General features: G+C 46.8%; 1 protein-coding gene across 2 annotated transcripts in view; it reads right to left on the bottom strand.

Annotated features, from left to right (window-relative positions):
- LOC143923667 (contactin-1-like) overlaps positions 1 to 23,134 on the bottom strand; it is a 31,329-nt gene extending 8,195 nt beyond the window's left edge. For both annotated transcript variants that reach the window (XM_077447476.1, XM_077447477.1), the window contains exons 1-3: positions 22,804 to 23,134; positions 16,813 to 16,872; positions 10,756 to 10,797 (exon numbers count right to left, since the gene is read on the bottom strand). In XM_077447476.1, the coding sequence (XP_077303602.1) occupies positions 10,756 to 10,797; positions 16,813 to 16,872; positions 22,804 to 23,074 (373 nt within the window). In that variant the 5' untranslated portion in view covers positions 23,075 to 23,134. The remainder of the gene's footprint in view (positions 1 to 10,755; positions 10,798 to 16,812; positions 16,873 to 22,803) is intronic.
- Between the last annotated feature and the right edge of the window lie 375 nt (positions 23,135 to 23,509).

Raw genomic sequence — 23,509 nt, 5'->3', positions numbered from 1 at the left:
CAGGCTGGGCAAGGAGAGCATTCATCAGAGAAGCAGCCAAGAGGTCCATGGTAACTCAGGGGGAGCTGCAGAGATCCACATCTCAGGTGGGAGAATCTGTCCACAAGACAACTATTTCATAAATCTGACCTTTATGGAAGAGTGGCAAGAAGAAAGCCATAGTGGAAAGAAAGCCATATGAAGTCCCGTTTGCAGTTTTTCAAGAAGCCATGTTGGGGACACAAGAAACATTTGGAAGAAGGTGCTCTGGTAAGATGAGGCCAAAATTGAAATTTTTGGCCTAAAAGCAAAGCGGTATGTGTGGCGGAAAATTGACACTGCACATCACCCTGAACACACCATCCTACCGTCAAACATGGTGGTGGTAGTATCATGTTGTGGGGATGCTTTTCTTCAGCAGGGACAGGGAAGCTGGTCAGAGTTGATGGGAAGTTGGATGGAGCCAAATACAGGGCAATTTTAGAGTAAAGCCTGAAGGTTCACCTTCAAGCAGGACAAGGACCCTAAACATACAGCCAGAGCTACAATAGAATGGTTTAGATGAAAGCCTAAACATGTGTTAGAATGGCCCAGTCAAAGTCCAGGCCTAAATCCAATTGAGAATTTGTGGCAAGACTTTAAAATTTCTGTTCACAGACGGTCTCCATCCAATCTGACAGAGCTTAAGCTATTTTGCAGAGAAGAATAGGCAAAAATGTCCCTCTCTAGATGTGCAGAACTGGTTTGTAGAGACATCCCCAAAAAGACTTGCAGCTGTAATTGCAGAGAAAGGCGGTTCTACAAAGTATTAACTCAGGGGGGCGCAATACAAATGTACTCCCCACACTTTTCAGATATTTATTTGTAAAAAATTTTGAAAACTATTTTTCCTGACGCCTTCATGGCAGCACACACTGGGTTGTGACTCCGCCCCCCACAACCTGACAGGATTGGATAGCTATAAATTTGAAGGGGAGACCTCCCGCTGCATTCTCTTTTTTATCCTCACCTGACAGGTTGGTCGGACGCGCTTCCATGTTACAGATGAATCAAGCCTCTACCGCATTCGCCCCAGCAGGTTCAAGCCTCTCCTGTTTGGAAGTCCCTCCTGTACAGTCTCTAAAGGAGCTTCTATGGAGGGAGCCCCCCGCTCTGGTGGTCTCAAGGGGCGTTGATATCTTTTCCTGCCTGGCATTTTACAAGCTTTAAAGAAGCTTATTTTGCAGTGGATTCCTCTTTCTCTCCTTTCCATTTCTTTATGCCTTTTTGTACATAGTACCCCTAAGTTTCCCTCCTGTGGTTAAATTTACTTTGTACCTGGTTTTTCTGGATGGGCTTCAGGAGTGGCTGCAGCGGAGGGTACAGGTCTGCTGGCACCTGTTATCCCTCTTGTCGGCCGTTCGTTCCGCCGTTCTGCGCATGCCCTGTACTGAGATTTTTTCCTCCTATACTTTACTAAGGTTTCCCTCTTCTAAAATGGCGCTGGAGCGCTCGTATCGCTTCTGCGCATGCGCGGAGCGTCACACAGCGGCGGTATGGCGCCATTTTTTAAAAAACACAGTGCTCCTGTGTGAAGTTCTATGAAGTTTCTATTGATGGCTGCTGCTAATGGAAAGAACTGTTCTGCATCCCTAAAATTCGGTTTCTTCTAAGGTAAGTCCCTGTGGGATTTCTTATATTGTTTTAACTGTTTTTGCTTATGTTTAATATTATTTTAATAATTGTAGTTAAATATTTAATTTATTTTTATTAAATTTCAATGTATTTTTCTATGCATTCTTAGCGATTTTATCTTAAAAAAAAAAAAAAAAATGTGTGTTTTTTCTCGGTACGAATCATAGTAGTCCCTTCCTGCTTATGCGTTCCTTCTTACGTTTCTAGACTGTCCTGTACCCTTTCCTTATGGAGTCCACTGCCCACGCAGACCACCATCAGCAAGTTAGGTAAGAGGCTTTTCCAGTAGGTACGTATTGAAGGGGAGATCAAAAGAGTGCTGGACGCTTAGTGCTGCCCTTTTTTTTCTTTCGGCAGCCCAGCTGAGTCAAGAACGGCAAGTTCGAGACAGGGAAGGAGATCCAGCCATACTTCAAGTAGAAGATCGCATAGAAGCCGCTCAAGATCCCCTTCACGCCACCGACGGCATAGCCATTCACGGCATAGCCACACGCACCGTAGCCAGTCAAAACGTAGGAAATCTCCTTCGCATCAAAGTCGCCATGCCCGTCCTGCACCAAATGCCTGCTGGGTATGCGGTGCCCCAGCTTTGCCAGACAAGCTCGTCTGTCGCTCCTGCTTCTGTGAGGCCACTAGAGAAAAGGAGGCGGACGCTAGAATGGCCACGGATCTCATTAGGGAGTCCGTTCGAGACACATTGCTTGAGTCAGCAACGCCAGCTCTAGATAGAGCAGTTCCCAGCACATCCTCTGCGGGAACCTCGCCTCACCCAAGCTTCAGAATCCTCATCTGAGGAAGAGTGTCAGGATATGTCAGCTGGCTTTGACTTTTCCCTGGTGGAGCCTTTTGCAAAATCCGTTAAGGAGGCAATTGGCTGGCAGGAAGATGCGGCTAATCCTCCTAAGGTACGGAAATACTTTCCGAATTTGAAAAGGGATCCAGAGACCTTCCCTTTTATTGAGGAGCTTGAGGACCTCATCAAGGACGAATGGGAAAGATCAGATAAAAGAGCGAGCCTCTCTAATAGACTGGCAAAGATGTATCCTTTGAAGGAGGCGAAGGTAAAGCCCCTTATGAATGCCCCCGTCGTTGACTCTTCATTAATGCGCTTAGCCCGTCACGTAACCTTACCGATCGAAGATGCGGTCTCCTTCCGGGATGTTTTAGATCGGAAAATGGATCTAGAATTAAAAAAAGCTTATTCCACGGCTGGAGGAGCCTGTAGACCAGCAATTACTACAGGGGCAGTAGCCAGGGCAATCTCAGGATGGGCATCCGGAGTGGAAAGAGATCTCAAAGACGGCTTGGAGATGGAGAAGATAATATCCTCCTTGCAGGAGATCAGACTAGCAGGGGATTTCGTAGCAGAAGCTTCGGTAGACATTATTAGATCCTCTGCAAGATCAATGCTGGCCTCAGTAACTGCAAGAAGAGCTTTATGGCTCAAGCCATGGGTTGCAGACGCAGCCTCTAAAACTAACTGGTGTCGCATTCCTTACGATGGCTCAAATCTGTTTGGTGCTAAACTAGACTCGGCCATCTCCAAAGTTTCCGGAGGCAAATCAGGCATGATCCCTTCCGACAGAAGACCTAGGGCGCAGAAAGGTCCAGTCTTCAGGCGTAATTTACCGGACAAATACCGGGAGTCCAGATCCTACCGTCCAGGTAGGGAGTTTAGAAGAGATTGGAGAAGCACAAAGACCTCCTTCCTCAAGTTACAGAAGTCCAAGGCCATCCCGACTGGGGATCAGCCTAAATCCTTTTGAAGATCTGCCTGCCCACCCGGCCCAGGTGGGCGCCAGGCTGAAGAGTTTTTTCAAAGTATGGGCAAGTCACATAGAAGACTTGTGGGCACTCTCCACGATAAAATTTGGCCACAGATGGAAGTTCAAGAATGGTCTTCCACTAAGCTACTTCCGCGCAACCAGGCTTCCGTCTTCCTCAATCAAGAGAGGCCTGTTGGTAAAATATGTAACAGAATTAAGACAAAAGTGTGCAATCCTAGAGGTACCATCGCACCAAAGAGGGAGAGGGTTTTATTCCCCTCTTTTTTTGGTGAAGAAGAAGACAGGCGACTTACGGCCCGTACTAGATCTGAAAAGACTCAACAGAAGCGTCCAAGTGGAGTCTTTCAAAATGGAGAGTTTACAATCCATTCTCTTAGCCATAAACCTGAACGACTGGATGCTTTCTATAGACTTGTCAGACGCCTATCTTCATGTTCCAGTTCACCCGTTTTTTCAGAAATTCCTGCGTTTCGCCATAAATCAACACCACTTCCAATTTCAGTGTCTTCCGTTCGGCATCTCCTCGGCTCCCAGGACATTTACCAAAATTCTGCTGCCACTAATAGCTTTCCTCAGGGAGAAAGGATTACGAGTCCACCACTATCTGGACGACATCCTGCTGTTAGCGAAGGATCAAGAATCTCTAACTCTCCATCGGGAGATTCTCCTTGCGGCCCTCCAGAAATTTGGATGGATAATCAACTGGAAAAAGAGCAGTTTGCATCCAACGCAGAGAATGGTCTTCCTGGGAGCAGACCTGGACACCAGACTGAACAGGATACAGCTTCCACAAGAGAAAGTCAAACCTCTAGTACTAAAAATGCAGAGGCTATTATCGACAGATCAGTTGCCGGCCAGAGTCTGCCTAAGTGTTCTGGGGTCCATGTCAGCAACTATACCTATGGTCCAGTGGTCTCAGTGGCACATGAGACCTCTCCAGAGCTCATTTCTCAGGCAGTGGGATGGAGTATCGATGCGTCAGACCATCCGGGTTCCCAGTTCAGTGAAGCAATCGATATGGTGGTGGACTCACCACAGCAATCTCTGGAGATTCAGGCCAATAATTCCTCCAGATCCAGAGATTATAACTTCGGACGCTTGCCAGACAGGTTGGGGAGCCCATTTTCGAGACCTGGCAGCTCAGGGACAATGGCTCTTTCAGGCGGTGGGCCTAGTTTCCAACATCTTGGAGCTTCGAGTGGCTTTTCAAGCCTTGCGATCCTTTGCGCCTCTCCTCAGAGGCAAGAATGTAGTTATCCGCATGGACAACAAAGTGGCAGTGGCCTACATTCAGAGGCAAGGAGGTACCAGGAGTGCCACCTTGATGGAGGAAGTTCGGCCCATATTAGATTGGGCTCAGATTCATCTTTCAGGACTGGGAGCAATATATGTCCCAGCGGCACAGAACATGTTAGCCGACTACCTGAGTCGGGAGTCCCTTTCCAACAACGAGTGGTCCCTGAATCCTCGAACCTTCGCTCTTCTGACAGAAATTTGGGGAATGCCGGAGATAGACCTTGCGGCTACACCAGCAAATACCAAATGTCTCAGGTTCCTATCAAGAGGGTCATTTCCATCGGCAGAGGGGGTGGACTGTCTGAGCCACCCATGGAATTTCAGGCTGGGGTACATTTTTCCTCCAACTCCGTTGATAGCAAGATTTCTATCCAGACTCCGGAGATCCTCAGCTACTGTGATCGCAATTATCCCACTGTGGCCGAGGAGGCCGTGGTTCACGACTCTTCTGCAACTCAGCCTTCAACCTCCTATTCCACTTCGGGTATCTCCGGATCTTTTGTCCCAAGGACAGTTCCTGCACCCTGCTCCGGAGAGGCTGCACCTGATGGCCTGGAAATTGAGAGGGCTAGGCTGAGAGCCCAGGGCTGTTCTCAGGAGGTCATTTCTACCCTGATGCAAGCTAGGAGATTCACGACCAACTCAGTTTATTCTAGAGTTTGGGAAAGATTCTGTTCCATGGCTCAGCAGAGAGGATGGAATAACGTCTCTCCAGAACCTGCTCACATTCTGGAATTTCTCCAGTCGGGGGTCAATAAGGGCCTGAGTCTAAGCACCCTCAAGGTTCAGGTGTCTGCTCTATCAGTCAAAACGGACACGAGGTGGGCCTTTCATCCTCTAGTTGTTCAGTTTTTGAGAGCCTATCTGAAAATCAAACCTCCCAGGAAGCTGTTTTTTCCATCATGGGATTTATCAGTAGTTCTTCATGCCCTGTCCTCACCTCCATTTATTCCATCTGAAAAGATTTCTTTATGGGACTTGACCTTGAAGCTAACTTTCCTGATTGCTATTACATCAGCTAGAAGGGTATCGGAAATACAAGCACTAATGATCTCGGAACCATATTTGGTGCTCTTTCCCGATAAAGTAGTTCTAAGACCCTCGGAGCAGTTTATACCCAAAGTGGCCACTCCATTCCACTATAACCAGGATATCATTCTTCCATCCTTCCATAACGATCAGGGGGATCCGCACCCTTTGGATGTGAAGTCAGCCATTGTCAGTTATCTATCTGCTACTACCACAATCAGAAGGACAGATTCTCTCTTGGTCATTCCTCACGGTTCTAAGCGGGGTCAAGCAGCCTCTTCACGCACCATCGCATCCTGGCTGGTTAGGATCATTAAAAAAGCATATTCCTCCCAGCAACTGGCAATTCCTGAAGGCATCAGGGCTCATTCTACAAGGGCAGTGGCTACCTCCTGGGCAGCATATTGTAGAGTGTCTCCAGAGACGATATGCAGAGCAGCATCCTGGTCCTCCAGACATACCTTCATTTCCCACTACAAAGTGGATTCAGCTTACCTATCCATGACCGACTTTGGAAAATCTGTTATTAGAGCAAATTCTTCTGCTTTATAAGGAATTAAAGTTTATTTTTTACTTGCACCCACCCGACTGGCGAGTTATTTCCCAGTGTGTGCTGCCATGAAGGCGTCAGGAAAACGGAAAATTGTATACTCACCTTCGGTAATTTTCCTTTCCTGACGCACCTTCATGGCAGCACACAATTCCCTCCCTGTTTCTTGGTGTTAATATATACGGAGAATGCAGCGGGAGGTCTCCCCTTCAAATTTATAGCTATCCAATCCTGTCAGGTTGTGGGGGCGGAGTCACAACCCAGTGTGTGCTGCCATGAAGGTGCGTCAGGAAAGGAAAATTACCGAAGGTGAGTATACAATTTTCCGTTATCATTTTCCTTCTGCCCTGTTTCACACTGACTGCAGCTGAACTCGCACGCTTTCATTCCCGTATGTTAGTCCCGATTTCATATGTGCAGAAACCTACATCTGTGTGGGTTTCTGCACATATGTCAATGGAAATCGCACCCCAAAATCGGCAAAAGTAGTACAAAAACAACTTTTGGTGCAAATGTGGCGTCGCACCGATTAGGTCGGTGCAATCGCCGTCACTTGCGGCCGGTTTGGCATGCAATTTTACATGTCAAACCGCATGCCAAATCACACCAATGTGAGCCAGGGCACCACTTCACAATTATGTGCCACTTTGTGTTGGTCTATCACATAAAATCCCAATAGAATACATTTACGTTTTGGTTGTAACATGACAAAATGTGGAAAATTTCAAGGGGTATGAATACTTTGTCAAGGCTCTGTGTATATGTATGCGTATATATCTATATCTATATATACATATATGGTAAAAACATAGTTGTCATAGAAGGGTCCTCTGCTCCATCTCTTATCTTTCATGTTTTTAGTACATCAAAAAATTGTACACGTCTAAAAAAAATGTTCTATCTTTAGATGGGTTTAGTTACATAGTTAAAGTATAGCCAAAAGCCAAAATTTTCTTTCTGCAGAAGTTAGCTGGCCCACCCATGGTGAACTCGTCATGAGTGAGTTGGACTTTGACAAAACAGAGAGGCCAAAGTTCTAGAAGGGTCCCCTTGTGCCCCTTCTCTACAGGGAGATGTCCTACAAGAACCTACCTTGTTGAGCATGCATTAAATGCCTGGTTTGAGGCCTCAGATGGAGCACAGACTTAGAGGATATCGCCAGGTCATAAGGGTCTAAGAAGATCTTCCGCTAGAGTCATCACTGGAATGGAGTTACGCTCAAACCTTTTGTTTTGGGGCTTATGTGCAGCAGAAGAAGTTCTTTGTGATGAATTCTGGATGCTGATACCCCCCAGAGCAGTGGTCAACTCCTGTCCTCAGGGCCCACTAACAGGCCAGGTTTTCAAGATAACTGAAATACATCACAGGTGAGATCATTTGCTGCTCAGTGATTGCAGTATTCTAGTCTGCATCTCCCCAAGGTAATATATAAAACCTGGCCTGTTAGTGGGCCTTGAGGACAGGGTTTATGACCAATGCCCCAGAGGCTTCCAGCCAAGGAGCTGTAGAAGCTTGTTTTTTCCACCTCTATCGCCCAGCTCTCCTACTATTAAGTTCAAGTAAAGCATTAAAAACTGCTTTCAAGTGTGGTCCTGGGTACTAAAAGTTTAGTTTAGGGAGTTCTTGTTAAGACACCTATAGCTGGAGGCATTCTAGAGATTTAAGACTGTATGAATTGCAAGGTACAGTAGGGCTCATTCCCCATGACACCCCATCCCCCAATACTGTTATATGCTTTTGGTTTCCTGGTCTTTCATAAAATGGTAAAGTAGCAATAGTGATTTAGTGGTTAGCACTTCTGCCTTGAAGCTCTAGGGTCTGTGGCAGAGGCAAAATTATGCCCCGTACACACGAGCGGACTTTTCAACATCCAAAGTCCGAAGGACCGAGTCCGTCAGACTATCCGATCGTGTGTGGGCTGCAACGGACTTTTGATTCGCCAAAGTCTGACGGACTTTAGAAATGAAGCATGCTTCAAATTTTCCCGAAGGAACTCCGCCGGACCCGGTCCCCTTCGAAAACTCCGCTCGTGTGTATGCTACTCCGACGGACTAAAACCGACGCTAGGGCAGCTATTGGCTACTGGCTATGAACTTCCTTATTCGAGTCAGGTCGTACGTCATCACGTTCGAATCCGTCGGAGTTTAGTGTGATCGTGTGTGGCCAAGTCCGTTCGGCCGAAAAGTCTGTCAGAACTCCGTCGGAACTCCGTCGGAACTCCGGCGGAACTCCGGCGGAACTCCTTTGGAAGTCTGTCGGACATAAGTCCTCTCGTGTGTACGGGGCATTAGAACCTTCAGGGCCGATGCTAGAAATCAAAAAGAACACCCTTGACCCCGGTCCGGGGGCCCCCTCCACAGTGGTGGAATGCCAGGACCCGGTCGCAAGTGCAACCTTTGTGACTCTGGTAGTTCTGCCACTGGTGTCAGTATTTTTTTCTTTTTATTGTATTTGTTTTTATTATTTTTTACCATATTATTTATCTACAATTTTTTATTTTATTTAGGAGCCCGTTGGAGGGCTTTGGTAAAATATAAGCAGCCAGTAGGAGAGTGGAGGGGGGGGACCCTGCAGCGCTGCAGGGTATGAGGAGGGGCTGGTGGATTACACAGGAGCCCACCACAGCAGGAGATGGATAGGAGGGGGAGCATGTAGAGGAACCGATCGCCTCAGTTTTCCTCCCACAGTTGCTGAAAGGCTGCAGGAGAAAAATAGAGGGGATCGCTTCATCATATGTGCTGCCCTTCCTATCCAGGTGTACAGGGGGTTGTATAGGCCCCCTGAAGCATGGGGATGGGTCGCAATTGCGACCCCTGCGACCCCTGCACATACACCCCTGGTCTGTAGTTCAAATCCCAACCATGTTCTTGTGTAAGTAGGTTAGTTGACTTCCATCTAAATTAGCCCTAGTACACAAAGGAAACCCACACAAGCACAGGGAGAACATGCAAGTAGTGTTGTGGTTGGGACCAGTGACTCTATAGCTGCAAGCCAGAAGTGCTAGACACTAAGCAACTGTGCTGCACTCTAATGCCGCATACACACAATCGGAATTCTTGTCAGAAAAAGCTCTGATGGTTTTCCCAATGGAATTCTGATGTACAACATGTACGATGGGACTAGAAAAAGGAAGTTCAAGAGCCAGTAGCCAATAGCTTCCGTTTCGTAGTTGAATCTGAGCATGCGTGATTTTTGGCGTGTCGGAATTGCATACACACGATTGGAAAAACGATCGGGAAAATTGAGAAATTTGGACAGCTAAATTCTGATGGAGCATACACACGGTCGCATTTTCCAATGAAAAGCTCTCATCTGTCTTTTTCTGGCCGGAATTCCGATCGTGTGTACGCAGCATTACTCAGTATAAATCAGCTAAATGCATTTCAGATGCACAAAACAAAGGGCGTTCAATGTCTTACTGTATGCTTATTATCTAAAGCAGCCACTCCCTGAGTAGAATAGCCTGCCCCCAGCATGCTGAGAGTGTGACCCTTGCTCTGAACATAGAAGCAGAGGTCTGACTTCCCCTTTACTGCGTCAGAACTATAGCTCTGCACAGCTCATGCTCACTGCTAGTTGGAGAACTCTGACTCAGCATGGGGCGTGTTGCAACTCTGCAGAGAGACCACTGTTTCCGCACAAAGAGCAAGGGTCCTTCTTGGCAATGGACAGGCCTTTCTACTCAGGCTGTAGCTACAAACTGTAATGCCCAGTACACACGGTCGAATTTTCCAACGGAAAATGTGCGATCGGATCATGTTGTCAGAAAATCCGATCGTGTGTGGGCTCCATTGGACTTTTTCCGTCGGATTTTCTGACGCACAAAGTTTGAGGGCAGGATCTACATTTTTTTTCATCTGATTTCTAAATTGCTGCATTTGTAAATTCCAAAAGCCAATATAAAGGAATAGTAGTGGTAAAAAAAGCACTTGTGGGTTTAACCTATCTTGTTTTTTTGTATAATTCCCCTTTTAAGGGGGCGTGGCAAGGGGTGTGTCATATGCCTACATACTTTTGCTGATAGGTGTCCCTCATTCCCATTTCAAAAAGTTGGGAGGTATGTAGGTACCTAGAGATGTCTTTGCATACCTGTGGCAGCTCTCAGGATCATGTCGGAGCGTGCCAACCCTCTCTTACTCTCCCACCCACCCACATTCCTATTGGCACATCACTAATATGGACTGCTTTATTGACCAATTGGAATGTGTGAGAAGAGTGTGGTCAAGCAAGATCCATCACTAGCAAGAGATAGGACAGATAGGACAGGTATGCCTGGGGCAAAAGAGCATGGGGAGATGTAATGCAACAAGCACTTCATGCCTGGTACCAGCTTTGTTTTTTTCTGAGTGACCGTCACTTTAAGTGCCTTTCCTGCAGAGAGGTTAGTGTTCCATTCAGCATGTGCGGCAACAAGAAAAGCTCCTGCAAGTAATTGCTTACCAGATTTCTTCGATGACCGTTTCATCAGCTTAATCTTCTGCTCTGAACAAGATAAAGAAAAAGACGTGGTATTAAAGATGACCAAAATCATTCACAAATGTCCACATTCCACCGGTATTAAAGCCTTCTGCAAGAGGGAATTCCAGCAATTAGTCAACTTATTTATTTTTAATATTTAAAATACAACGGAGCAGGGCATTGTGCCACATTTTGCTCACCTGCCCTTGAAAAGTGGACGATGGTCAGACGGATCAGGTGCAGGGTCCCCGAATTCTCAGTCTACGAACTCCACAAATACTGTACACTCAGAGTAAGTGTACCCAGGAACAGCTCCTCATAGGCTCCAATGGGAAAAATATGGAAAAGAAAGGAGAGCTCCGGATAGTGCAGGTCAAACCAATACGTTTATTAGGATATGTCATACATTAAAATGACAAAAATAAAAGAGATCACAAAATTTAAAAAGATACATAAAGCAATGTGAGGTGCAGTAAATGCTAGCATTTACTGCACCCCACATTGATTTTTATATCTTTCTGTGATCACTTTTTGTCATTTTAAAGCGGAGCTCCACCCTAAAGTGGACCTTCCACTCATTGGAATCCTCCCCCCCTCCGGCGCCACAATTGCCACCTTTCAGGGGGGAGGGGGGTGCAGGTACCTGTACAGTACAGGTATCTGTACTGTACTTCCGGCGTAGATTCTGCAGAAGGTACGCCCCTTTCCGCAGAATATACGTCCCTTTCCGAAGGTCCCTTGCTGCCTGCTGGGAAACACACAGATCCCAGAGACAGCGGAGACCATCCTTATTGCGCAGCGCGACTCGCGCATGCGCAGTAGGGAACCGGAAAATGAAGCTGCAAGGCTCCACTTCCTGATTCCCATACCCAAGATGTCGGCAGCAGCACCCGAGAGACGATCAAGAGATCGGCTTCGGGTGCCGACATTGCGGGCGCGCTGGACAGGTAAGTGTCATTATTTTAAAAGTCAGCAGCTGTAGTATTTGTAGCTGCTGGCTTTTAAAAAAAAAAAAAAAAACGGCGGACTCCCGCTTTAATGTATGACATATCCTAATAAACGGATTGGTTTGACCTGCACCATCCGGAGCGCTCCTTTCTTTTCCATATGTAGCACTAACCCCCGAAGGAGCTGCCGGTTAGATTTGGGCTTACCGTTACCTTTCTCCTCACTTAATGTCTAGGGGTGTCCCGTGGTAGATGGCCCAGTAACTCGAGAGACTGACAACAGATCCACTTGAACAGTGTCTTAAAATTGGATCAGAGGGTTGGAAAGGAAGTTCAGATACTCTTAAGCCGCGTACACACTGGCGGACTGTATGGCCAACTTAGTCCGTCGAAACACATTTCAGCGGACAGTCCGCCCGTGTGTGGGCTTCAGCGGACTTTTTCAGCGTGCAGTCTGGCGGACTAAGTTTTTCGTAATTTCCGTAATACTGTCCGTCATACTTTGGTTTCAGTGGACAATCCGCTCGTGAGTAGGCTAGTTGGACGGACTAAGTATGGCGCATGCTCAGAAAGGATTTACACGGCGAAAGGTTGCATTGCTGTGTATTGGACTTCCTATTTCTAGTCCCGTCATACGTGCTGTACACGTCATCGCGCAAGCTTTCGACGGACTGTTTGTTCATCCGTGTGTGGTCAAGTCCGTTCATTCGAAAGTAGGACGGACTGTCCGTCGGATTGTATGACGGACTAAGTTGGCCATACAGTCCGCCCGTGTGTACGCGGCTTAAGTGTCAAAGTCAAATGTTGAAGAACTTGTTTACTTTCACTGCATCCAGAGAGTAGAGATTCGCAACTGGATGTTCACTCAAATTGGACAGTCCCTCTGACAAGGCCTAGCATCCAACAAAGTGCCAAACTCAGGAACAAGTCTCTGCCACAGACGTTGTTGTAGAACATACTAGATATGTCTCTGCCACAGACGTTGTTGTAGAACATGTAGGAAAACTAAACTTGAAGAACACTTGTGGGATACCTGGATCTTTCAGCCAGCTTGGCGATATCCACAAGACCAGATTCTCTTGGGTACTTCAGCTCCTCCAGGCTCTTACTAAGAAACCAACCCATACGTGGTCTTCTTCTGAAGAGTCCTCCCCTGGATAGCGTGAAGTCACTAGGTCTCTCCCAAACCGGAGACGGCACCCAAACACCTCAGAATCCTCCTTTAGTTTCCTTGCCTCGGGCTAGCCAGCCCCAAGACATCAAGATCTGGTGGATCTGCACCCCAGGTCATAGCCTTCCTGGGTGCTGGTCAGGAGGACCAGGATCATGAAGTCAGTACATCCTTCTAGACCGGAACATCGAACCACGTGACGTCCGCATCTTAAATACCCTCTGCCAGAAAGCACAGCAAGAGCGCCATACCCACTGGGCAGGCTCTGAGAGAGGAACTACTTTAGCACCCAACCAGACCATAGATCCATACCTGCCAGAAGAGACAGTGCCCCCTGTGGTCAGGTGGAACATTTCATAGTCCAGTCAGACTGATGCTGAAGTCCAAATTTAGACAATTGTACCCAAACCAAACTGTAGTTTAGGTATGACCTTCAATTTGAAAAAGGCATAGCACGTGCTCTTCAGGAGCCGGCACTACACATATTTTTACCATTGGAGCCTATGAAAAGTTGTTCCTGGGTACACTTACTCTGAGTGTACAGTATTTGTGGAGTTCATAGACTTAGAATCGGGACCCTGCACCTGATCCGTCTGACCATCATCCATACACAGCATCTGATCTGGACTACCCAGGATTCCAAGCCTTACTGACTCAATGTCGTACGACATGTGTGTCCATCCCAGTCGGTAAAAGTATCCATCTTCTTATCATTGAAGGGTTGTTTTAGAGTGACTATAGACAACTTGCTGTTTTCCTTTGCTTGGTTTGGTGTCACTCAACAGGAAGAAGTTCCATCTGTTCACTTTTCTGTTTGTGTGGACTGTTCTCCATATCATTAATTGGAGTTTACACTTCTAATTGGACTCAATGCACAAATTGAGTTTATTGTGTTATGCACATTTATTTTTTTTACTCTTATATATTGTTTATTCACTTAAACATTAACATTGTGTTTTGGGTACACTTTTTGGTATTTTTACCAAACATTATTAGCGGTACACTAATTTCCCACCATTCGGTTATCTGATTCAGGGAGGAGCTGCAAGAGCCACCGAGGGACCCCAGAAGTCAAGGTTCGGGGGCCACTCTGTGCAAAACGAGCTGCACAGTGGAGGTAAGTATGACATGTTTGTTATTTTAAACTTAAACAAAAAGAAAACGACCCTTTACAATCACTTTTACTCTTCAATAAGACACAGGAGTTGAATCCAACACAATTTTGCTTCAGCTTATTGTAATACAGAGGACACCACCTACTATTGTCATAGTGGGTGGCCCATATGACTTCCAACCTCTAGGGATTGGCGACCCAAGCTGGTATCTTTAGAAGGCACAATTCAGTGGGTTTTGGGGGTCTTAGCAGTCTTCTTTATCAGGGCTGGTTTATATTTCCCATCACTTTCTATCCCAGTGACAAAGACCACCAGAACAAATAGTGACGGCAGTAAGGACCTGACAAAGGTTCTTTTTCTTTTCCAATATATCCAAAACTGGGGGAAAAAAATTGAAAGGTGTTTTTAGGACAGCCTTCTTGAAACTTTTGGCCGATCTATCATCATCATATTGGATGGCCCATATGGCTGCCAACCACTAGGGATTGGTGAGCCCAGCTGGTATCGTTAGAATGCACCATTCATTATTCAATCAGTGTTAGAATTCATCACCAATGATCTAGATTCTAGAACAGGGTAGGCAACTTTTTGAGCACAGTGTGCTGAAAAATACTTTTCAAAGAAATTGAGAGTGACGATTTTATAACGAAAAACTTCACAATCTCAATCACGAAAAGCATTTTCTATAAAGTAAATGCTGTAAACTACTTGAGTAGTAGTGAGAAATTAACATCCCACATTCTCACGCCTGAGATCAGCCCCAATTCCATCAACTCCACACTTCAGATCAGCCCCAATTCATGCACCTTCACACCTGAGATCACTGTGCCCCCCCCCCCCCTGCAAATTAGTTTCACCACTGTACCCCCCTGCTCCTCTGTCCCACCACTGTAACCCCCTGCACATCTGCCCCACCACTGTACCACCCAGCACATCTGCCCCACCACTGTACCCCCCTGCACATCTGCCCCACCACTGTACCACCCTGCACATCTGCCCCACCACTGTACCACCCTGCACATCTGCCCCACCTCTGTACCCCCTGCTCATCTGTTCCACCACTGTAACCCCCTGCTCATCTGTCCCCCCCCAGTAACCCTCTGCTCATCTGCCCCACCAATGTTCCCCCTTTCTCATCTGCCCCACCACTGTACCTCCCTGCCCATATGCCCCACTGCCGTACCCCCACGCTTTTCTGTCTTACCATTGAACCATCTTCTCATCTGTCCTAACACTGAACTTATCTTCTCATCTGCCCCACCACTTTACCTCCCTGTACATCCATCCCACATCTGTTCCCCCTGCTCATCTATTCCACCAATGTACCTCCTTTCTCCTCTGCCCTTCCACTGTACCCCCCCTGTACATCTGTCCCACCCCTGTACCCCTGCTCATCTGCCCAACCACTGTAACCCCCTGCTCATCTGTCCCACTAATGCACCTCCTTTCACATCTGCCCCACCACTGTATCCCCCTGCTCTTCTGTCCCACCTCTGTAACCCCTTCTCATCTTCCCCAACACTGAACCCCCATGCTCATCTGTCCCACCACTGAACCCCCTTTTCATCTTCTCCAACATTGAATCCCCCCCGCTCATCTGCCCCACCAATGTAACCCCCTGCTCTTCCGCCCCATCACTGTACCCCCCCATTTTCTGTCCCACCGCTGAACCCCCTTCTCATCCCTCCCGCTACTTTACCTCCTGCACATCTGCCCCACCACTGTACCCTCCTGCTCTTCTGTCCCACCTCTGAACCCCTTCTGCTCATTTTCCCCACTGCTGTACCCTCCTCTCATCTTCTCTATTGCTGTTCACTCTTCTCATCTATGATATGTGTGATATTCAGAGAAGTGAAAGGAAACAGAGATGAGACACATCTACCTGTCCTGTCACACTCATCCTGCTGATCCGCCTCTCGCATCCAGCCCACGTGCTTGTATGGGATGTATGGGATGTATGGGATGTATGTGATGTATGAGATGTATGTGATGTATGTGATGTCACATACAAGCATCTGGAATGGATGTGCAATGATGAGCTCAGGTCAGGGGCATTTTCTGAAAGCAGTGGGCCTGTGTGCAGGATCATAAGTTGGGCCCCCGCAGCTGAGGAAAAGTGCGGCGCTCTGCACCACAGGAAAGGTTGAGTGTGATTTTCATTGCGCTGAATACCTACTGTGGCTTAAAGGGACACAGAGTGCCGGGGTTCAGTAGTAAGTGACGCAAAGGTTCAGGAATAATTTCAACAAAGTTCCCAGAAACTCAACAATAATTCCCCAACTGTCCCCTGATTGGGGTTTTCTCCATCAGTGAAATCCCTTCTTTCTGAGATTGGTAGTGACAACCAAGCGAGTCGTCTTCCTCTAGATGTTGGGCGGGGCTAGCAGGACTTTGATTGGCTTTAGCAGTGGCCAATGACAGTCCTCCTCCTCCTGGAAACAGAACTGCACCCAATCTCTTCCCCATCACAAAATCTGATGATCACAGCTACAGCAAAGTTAGAAAACCAAACAATGTTCCCCATCTTTTACAATGAGTGGGGGCGCAGTGCCTCCCCCTCAGTGCGGAGTGGGGAACTCTGAGATTGGAATGCATTAGTCTCTCACCGACACTTCCCTGCACCACTCTGCTGATGGGGAGGGAGTCCAGTGCTGGTAAAAGAGGCTTTGAGTGCCGCTCGCGGCACCAGTGCCGGGGGTTGCCCACCCGTGATATAGAACATAGTTCCCACCACACACTGCTTGCAGAAAAGGATTTCAGAAGGTAAAGAAAAGCAAGTGAGTAATAATTAGAATATAGGTCTTACCATCCTTATCACTGGTCTCTACAAACTTGCGTGACAGATCAGTCAACTTGATCTGGTATTCTGGGAAAGAGAAGAATAAGTGTAAGGGTTCTCCTCTATCACAACAAATAAAATTAATTGGTATTCATGTGTTGACTGTAGAATAATCTATTAATTCCGAATGTATAAATGTTCTCTTCGAGGGAGTTGATTGGATAGCCATCGTATTATCGTTTTGAAAGTAATCTGTTACATTATTTACTGCTTGCTGTGTCATATATCCCATCATGGATTTGGGATTGAAGAACCACACCAAGAATGAATTGCCCAGGTACAAATTTATTCCACAAAAGATGGAGCCAACACATTTTGGGAGCTTCGGAATCGCTTCCTTCATCAGGGCTTGAAAATGGGGAATGATGCATGCTGGGCAGAATAGAAGATGAGAATATAACGTTTTTAGACAAGATGAGTGCCATCCTGTTAAAGGACTTCACACTCCTTCAGTGAACAAATTTCATTCTGGCCAGCATGCATCTTCCCATTTTTAAGCCCTGATAAAGGAGGTGATTTTGAGGCTCCTAAATTGTGTTGGCTCCATCCTGTATCCAAATGCATATTGGAAGATATTTGTACCTGGACAATTGATACTTGGTGCGGCGGTTTAAAGCTGAAGTTTATTTGTAGTTCTATTGGAAGCAAGTACTGTATATGCCATACCTGTGGCATTCCCCGTGGAAGCTGGAAATCACTGTAGTTGGAAGCCCTACTACAGTGATCTCCACTAGCTTCTGGGTCTCGTGCTGAGGAGTCGCCCTTCTGCTTAGTGAATACAGGGGGTCATCTGCTGAGCTGGGGCACTATTCAGAAAACACTTAGCATTTTCTCAATGCAAAGCCCCAAGAAACTAACAGTGACCACTGTAGTTGTGATGCGTACTACAGTGATTTCCAGCTCCCACGAGGATCTCACAGGTATGACATATACAATATCTCACAAAAGTGAGTACACCCCTCACACTTTTGTAAATATTTTATTATACCTTTTCATGTGACAACACTGAAGAAATGACACTTTGCTACAATGTAAAATAGTGAGTGTACAGCTTGTATAACAGTGTAAATTTGCTGTCCCCTCAAAATAACTCAACACACAGCCATTAATGTCTAAACCGCTGGCAACAAAAGTGAGTACACCCCTAAGTGAAAATTTCCAAATTGGGCCCAGTTAGCCATTTTCCCTCCCCAGTGTCATGTGACTCGTTAGTGTTACAAGGTCTCAGGTGTGAATGGGGAGCAGGTGTGTTAAATTTGGTGTTATCGCTTCACTCTCTCATACTGGTCATTGGAAGTGGCACCTCATGGCAAATAACTCTCTAAGGATCTGAAGAAAAAAAAATGTTGCTCTACATAAAGATGGCCTAGGCCGGGGATATGCAATTAGCGGACCTCCAGCGGTTGCAGAACTACAAGTCCCATGAGGCATAGCAAGACTCTGACAGCCACAAGCATGACACCCAGAGGCAGAGGCATGATGGGAATTGTAGTTCTGCAACAGCTGGAGGTCCGCTAATTGCACATCCCTGGCCTAGGCTATAAGATGATTGCCAAGACCCTGATACTGAGCTGCAGCATGGTGGCCAAGACCACACGGTTTAACAGGACTGTTTCCACTCAGAACAGGCCTCGCCATGGTCGACCAAAAAGTTGAGTGCACATGCTCAGTCTCATATCCGGAGGTTGTCTTTGGGAAATAGACGTATGAGTGCTGTCAGCATTGCTGCAGAGGTTGAAGGGGTGGAGGGTCAGCCTGTCAGTGCTCAGACCATATGCCGCACACTGCATCAAATTGGTCTTCATGGCTGTCATCCCAGAAGGAAGCCTCTTCTAAAGATAATGCACAAGAAAGCCAGCTGAAGACAAGCAGACTAAGGACATGGATTACTGGAACCATGTCCTGTGGTCTGATGACACCAAGATAAACTTATTTGGTTCAGATGGTGTCAAGCGTGTGTGGCGGCAAACAGGTGAGGAGGACAAAGACAAGTGTGTCTTGCCTACAGTCAAGCATGGTGGTGGGAGTGTCATGTTCTGGGGTTACATGAGTGCTGCCGGCACTGGGGAGCTACAGATCATTGAGGAAACAACATGTCCTGTGACATACTGAAGCAGAGCACGATCCCCTCCCTTCAGAGACCGGGCCACAGGGCAGTATTCCAACATGATAACAACCCAAAACACACCTCCAAGACCACCACTGCCTTGCTAAAGAAGCTGAGGGTAAAGGTGATGGACTGGCCAAGCATGTCTCCAGACCTAAACCCTACTGAGCATCTGTGGGGCATCCTCAAATGGAAGGTGGAGGAGCGCAAGGTCTCAAACATCCACCAGCTCTGTGATGTCATCATGGAGGAGTGGAAGAGGACTCCGGTGGTGACCTGTGAAGCTCTGGTGACCTCCATGTCCAAGAGGGTTAAGGCAGTGCTGGAAAATAATGGTGGCCACACAAAATATTGACACGTTGGGCCCAATTTGGACATTTTCACTTAGGGGTGTACTCACTTTTGTTGCAAGCGGTTTAGACATTAATGGCTGTGTGTTGAGTTATTTTGAAGGGACAGCAAATTTACACTGTTATACAAGCTGTACACTCACTACTTTACATTGTAGAAAAGTGTCATTTCTTCAGTGTTGTCACATGAAAAGATAGAAGAAAATATTTGCAAAAATGTGAGGGGTGTACTCACTTTTGTGAGAAACTGTACATACTTCCATCGGTCCAAACTGGATCAATGTAACATATGTAAAATATCCATAACTAAACTTCCGCTTTATCATTGGAACCATTCAGACACCCAACGAAGGAAACTGCGGAAATCCTTTGGTGTGGAGAAGTTTAGAATCCATCCACCCTGACCAAATACCATCAAACATTTCTATACTAATAGTATAACCCTAGGGTTTCAGTGTTAATCTTTCCTCTTCAACATTAATCTGATCATGACTATATTTTATGTACCCTGTATGGCTGGTTTGTGGAACATTGACAATCGGTGATGGGTACTGCTATGTTACATTATGTAAATACATTATAGACTATTGTGCTCTTCCAACCTTAAGGTTTTATGAGGACCCTTTTCTGTTCCAGTATGACTGTGCCCTTGTGAACAAAGCCAGCTTCATAAAGACACGGTTTGATGAGTTTTGTGTGGAGGAACAGACCTCCACCCTACTGAACTTCTTTTGGGATAAGTTGGAACTTTGATTGTGAGCCAGGTCTTCTCATCCAACATCAGTACCTGACTGCACAAATGAGCACAATTTCCCACAGACACCTTCCAAAATCTCGGAGAAAGCCTTCCCAGAAGAGTGGACGCCAAGTCCTGGTTTTGGAATGAGAAGTCCAGCAAGCTCATGTAGGTGTGATGGTCAAGCGTCCAAATCCTTTTGGCTAAATAATGTATGTAGTAATTTAGGCTGAAAAAAAAGACTAATTCCCATTAGTTTACAGTTCTAATAGAGTCAAAGTAAACCCCACCCCTATCCCTGAGCAAGTGCAACCCTGAAATATTTCATATTGCAGAAGAGACTGTAGTGTTTCTAAAACAGTGTTTCTCAACCAGAGTTCCTCAGTATTCTGAAGCATATGGGGCCTGCAGCCGAGTGGGGCCCGGGGAGGATGAGGAATGCATACTGTACTTGCCAACTTTTTTTTCCCTTGAAGTCGCTAGAGGTCCGCGGCACTGGTCATTTCTGTCTCCGTCACCATTTTACAGAAGACCAGTTAAGACCACTGAAAGCGGCTGCAATAGAAGTAGAGCTCCATTTCTATTGTCCACTTTCTTGCCACCCAGGCTTCGCCCCCTGGTTCTGTAAAAGGCGCGGAGATGAGCACAGTGAGTCCTGGGGGGGGGTCTGTACTCCTGGGGGGGGATTGTCCTGGGGGGGTCTGTACCCCTGAGGGTGATGAATTCTCCTGGGAGGGGTCTGTACTCCCTGGGGGGGTGAATTCTTCTGGGGGTCTGTACTCCTGGGGGGTGAATTGTCCTGGGGGGCGTCTGTACTCCTTGGGGGGTGAATTGTCCTGGGGGGGTCTGTACTCCTGGGGGGGTGAATTCTCCTGGGGGTCTGTACTCCTGGGGGGTGAATTCTCCTGGGGGTCTGTACTCCTGGGGGGGGGGTGAATTGTCCTGGGGGGTTCTGTACTCCTGGAGGGGGTCTGTACAGATGGAGGGGGTTGAGTTGTCCTGGGGGGTCTGTACAGATGGGGCTGGTTTGTCCAGGGGGTCTGTACTGATGGAGGAGGGTCTATACTGATGGAGGACTATGGGGGGAGGGGGATAACGCCGTGTTTTTCCACATCGGGTGACACCAACCCTAGTGAGGCCACTGGTAACTGGGGACAGCTGATGTAAGGAGGGACATTACTGGGAATGCCTGTTTTAAGGAGGGACTCTACTGGGGGCACCTGATGTAAGGGGGGACGCTACTGGGAATGCCTGATGTAAAGAGGGACTCTACAATGTAATAATAAAATAATGCGCTTTAATCATCCTGACACCATAACAACCATGGTGCTGTGATGATTGAAGCACTAACACCAGGTGTTTGGAGTATCTTTATCTGTTGATTGTTAAACTTTCTGGAATACATATATTGCTATTGTGGTGTAGGATCTGGGCCTGTTGTCCCTCCATCCCTCTCTTTCCTTCTCTCTCCTTCCCTTTCTTTCTTTCTTTCTTTCTTTCTTTCTTTCTTTCTTTCTTTCTTTCTTTCTTTCTTTCTTTCTTTCTTTCTTTCTTTCCTTCCTTCCTTCCTTCCCTCCTTCCTTCATCTCAGACTTGAACCACACCCCCTTTAAGCCACGCCCACTATTTAATTTGAGCCCACCATTTTTTGTGGGGAGGGGGGCTGTTTGCGGGGGAGGGGGGCATACAACATTTTGCTATGGGGCTCTATGATTTCTAGTTACGCCCCTGCACTGAAGTTCCATTTGGGTAGGGGGTATCTGATATATAGGGGTGACTCTGCTGCAATGGGCAACTCTGATGTATAGAGTGGCCCCTGAGGAATAGAAGGTACTCTGATTTGATGGGAGACTCTGATGTGATGGAGAACCTCTGATATAATGTCCCACCATCTGATGTGATGGTGGGACTCATATATATAGGGGGTCTCTAATTTATGGATGTATAAAGGGGCATCTGAGGTATAGGGGGAAATCTGAGGTGATGGGGTCTCTGATGTGAAGGGGGATTCTGATGTGATGGAGAACCTCTGATATGATGGGGAGGATACTGATGTGATGGTGGGACTCATGTATATGGTGTCTCTGATATATAGGCGTGATGCTCATGAGATGGGGGGACTCACTTATAGAGGGGCCTCTGAAGTATGGGGGTACTCTTAGGTGATGGGGTCTCAGATGTCAAAGGGAGCCTCTGATGTGAGGGAGAATCTCAGATATGATAGGGGGATGCTGATGTGATGATGAGACTCATGTATAGAGGGTCTTTGATATATGGGGCAATGCTCGTGAGATGGAGGGACTCACGTATAGAGGGGCCTCTGAAGTATGGGGGCACTCTGAGGTGATGGGGTCTCGGATGTGAAGGGGTGCCTCTGATGTGATGGAGAATCTCAGATATGATAGGGGGATGCTGATGTGATGGTGACACTCATAAATAGGTTGTCTTTGATGTCTAGGGGCGACACTGATGTGATGGGGTCTCTTATGTGAAAGGGGGCCTCTGATGTGATGAAGAACCTTGGATATGATGGGGGATGCTGATGTATGGTAAGACTCATAAATAAGTGGTCTCTGATATCTAGGGGTGAAGCTGATGTGATGGGAGGCGGGGGTGCTTCAGGATTTTGCATAGTTTTAGGGGTGCTACAACTGAAAAAGTTGAGAAATGCTGTTCTAAAATGATAAGCAAGACTCTTTTTTGCCTATTTTCCAGATTTTGTTTCCTGTTCATTGCATTACAACGATTTATTGGTTCAACCTTACTCTCTACTTGAAGATAGTATTGGATGATCTGTTGCGTCCCATCATATTCGATCATGCAGGTGTAGTTTCCGGTGTCGTTCTTGGTGATATTAATAAGGATCAGAGAGACGTTACCCATATGAAACTTCTCCTGAGGCATCAATGCCCTGGGCTCATGAGAGGTCATGATATTATCTTTGTACTCCACCAGGGGGCGCCCATTATGTTCCCAGCTCAAAGACAACTGATCCAGGTTAAGCGATTCCTGGTTCGCCACAATGATGGCGGTCATGACCAATTGTTTGGGCAGGCGAGGAGAGATGGAGGCAGCTTCTGAGATTGACTGCAAGGCCAAGACTGCAAAAACAAAGAAAAAAAAGTGAACGGGTGCTGTTGTTCTATTTCGGAGTTTAAAGGCAAACTACCAGATAATTTTTCATTAGAGTTTATTTTTAGAAGAAGACAAGCTCTGGCTGTAATACTTACCTTCAATCTGTAGCTAGCCCCTGCAGTACCTCTTTTTCAAGAGAAGTCTTCTGAGTTGATGTCAAGCATCACTCAATTCCAAATGGCTAAGAAAGAACTGTGAGTGCAGCGATTCATCGGCTCCAACTCCTGAGCATGGCAACATGCTCTCACAGGAGACCAGGCAAACCTCTGCAGGGAGACCACTGCGCTCACACAGAGAGCCATGGTCCTTCTCTGCAGCATGCTGGCAGACCACAGG

This window comes from Lithobates pipiens, unplaced genomic scaffold (assembly GCF_037356315.1).
Source record: "Lithobates pipiens isolate NorthernLeopardFrog02 unplaced genomic scaffold, aLitPip1_a1.2 Scaffold_22, whole genome shotgun sequence".
NCBI classification, from domain to species: domain Eukaryota; kingdom Metazoa; phylum Chordata; class Amphibia; order Anura; family Ranidae; genus Lithobates; species Lithobates pipiens.
Note: the sequence above shows the minus strand (reverse complement) of the source record. Positions and strands in the feature narration are given on the sequence as shown.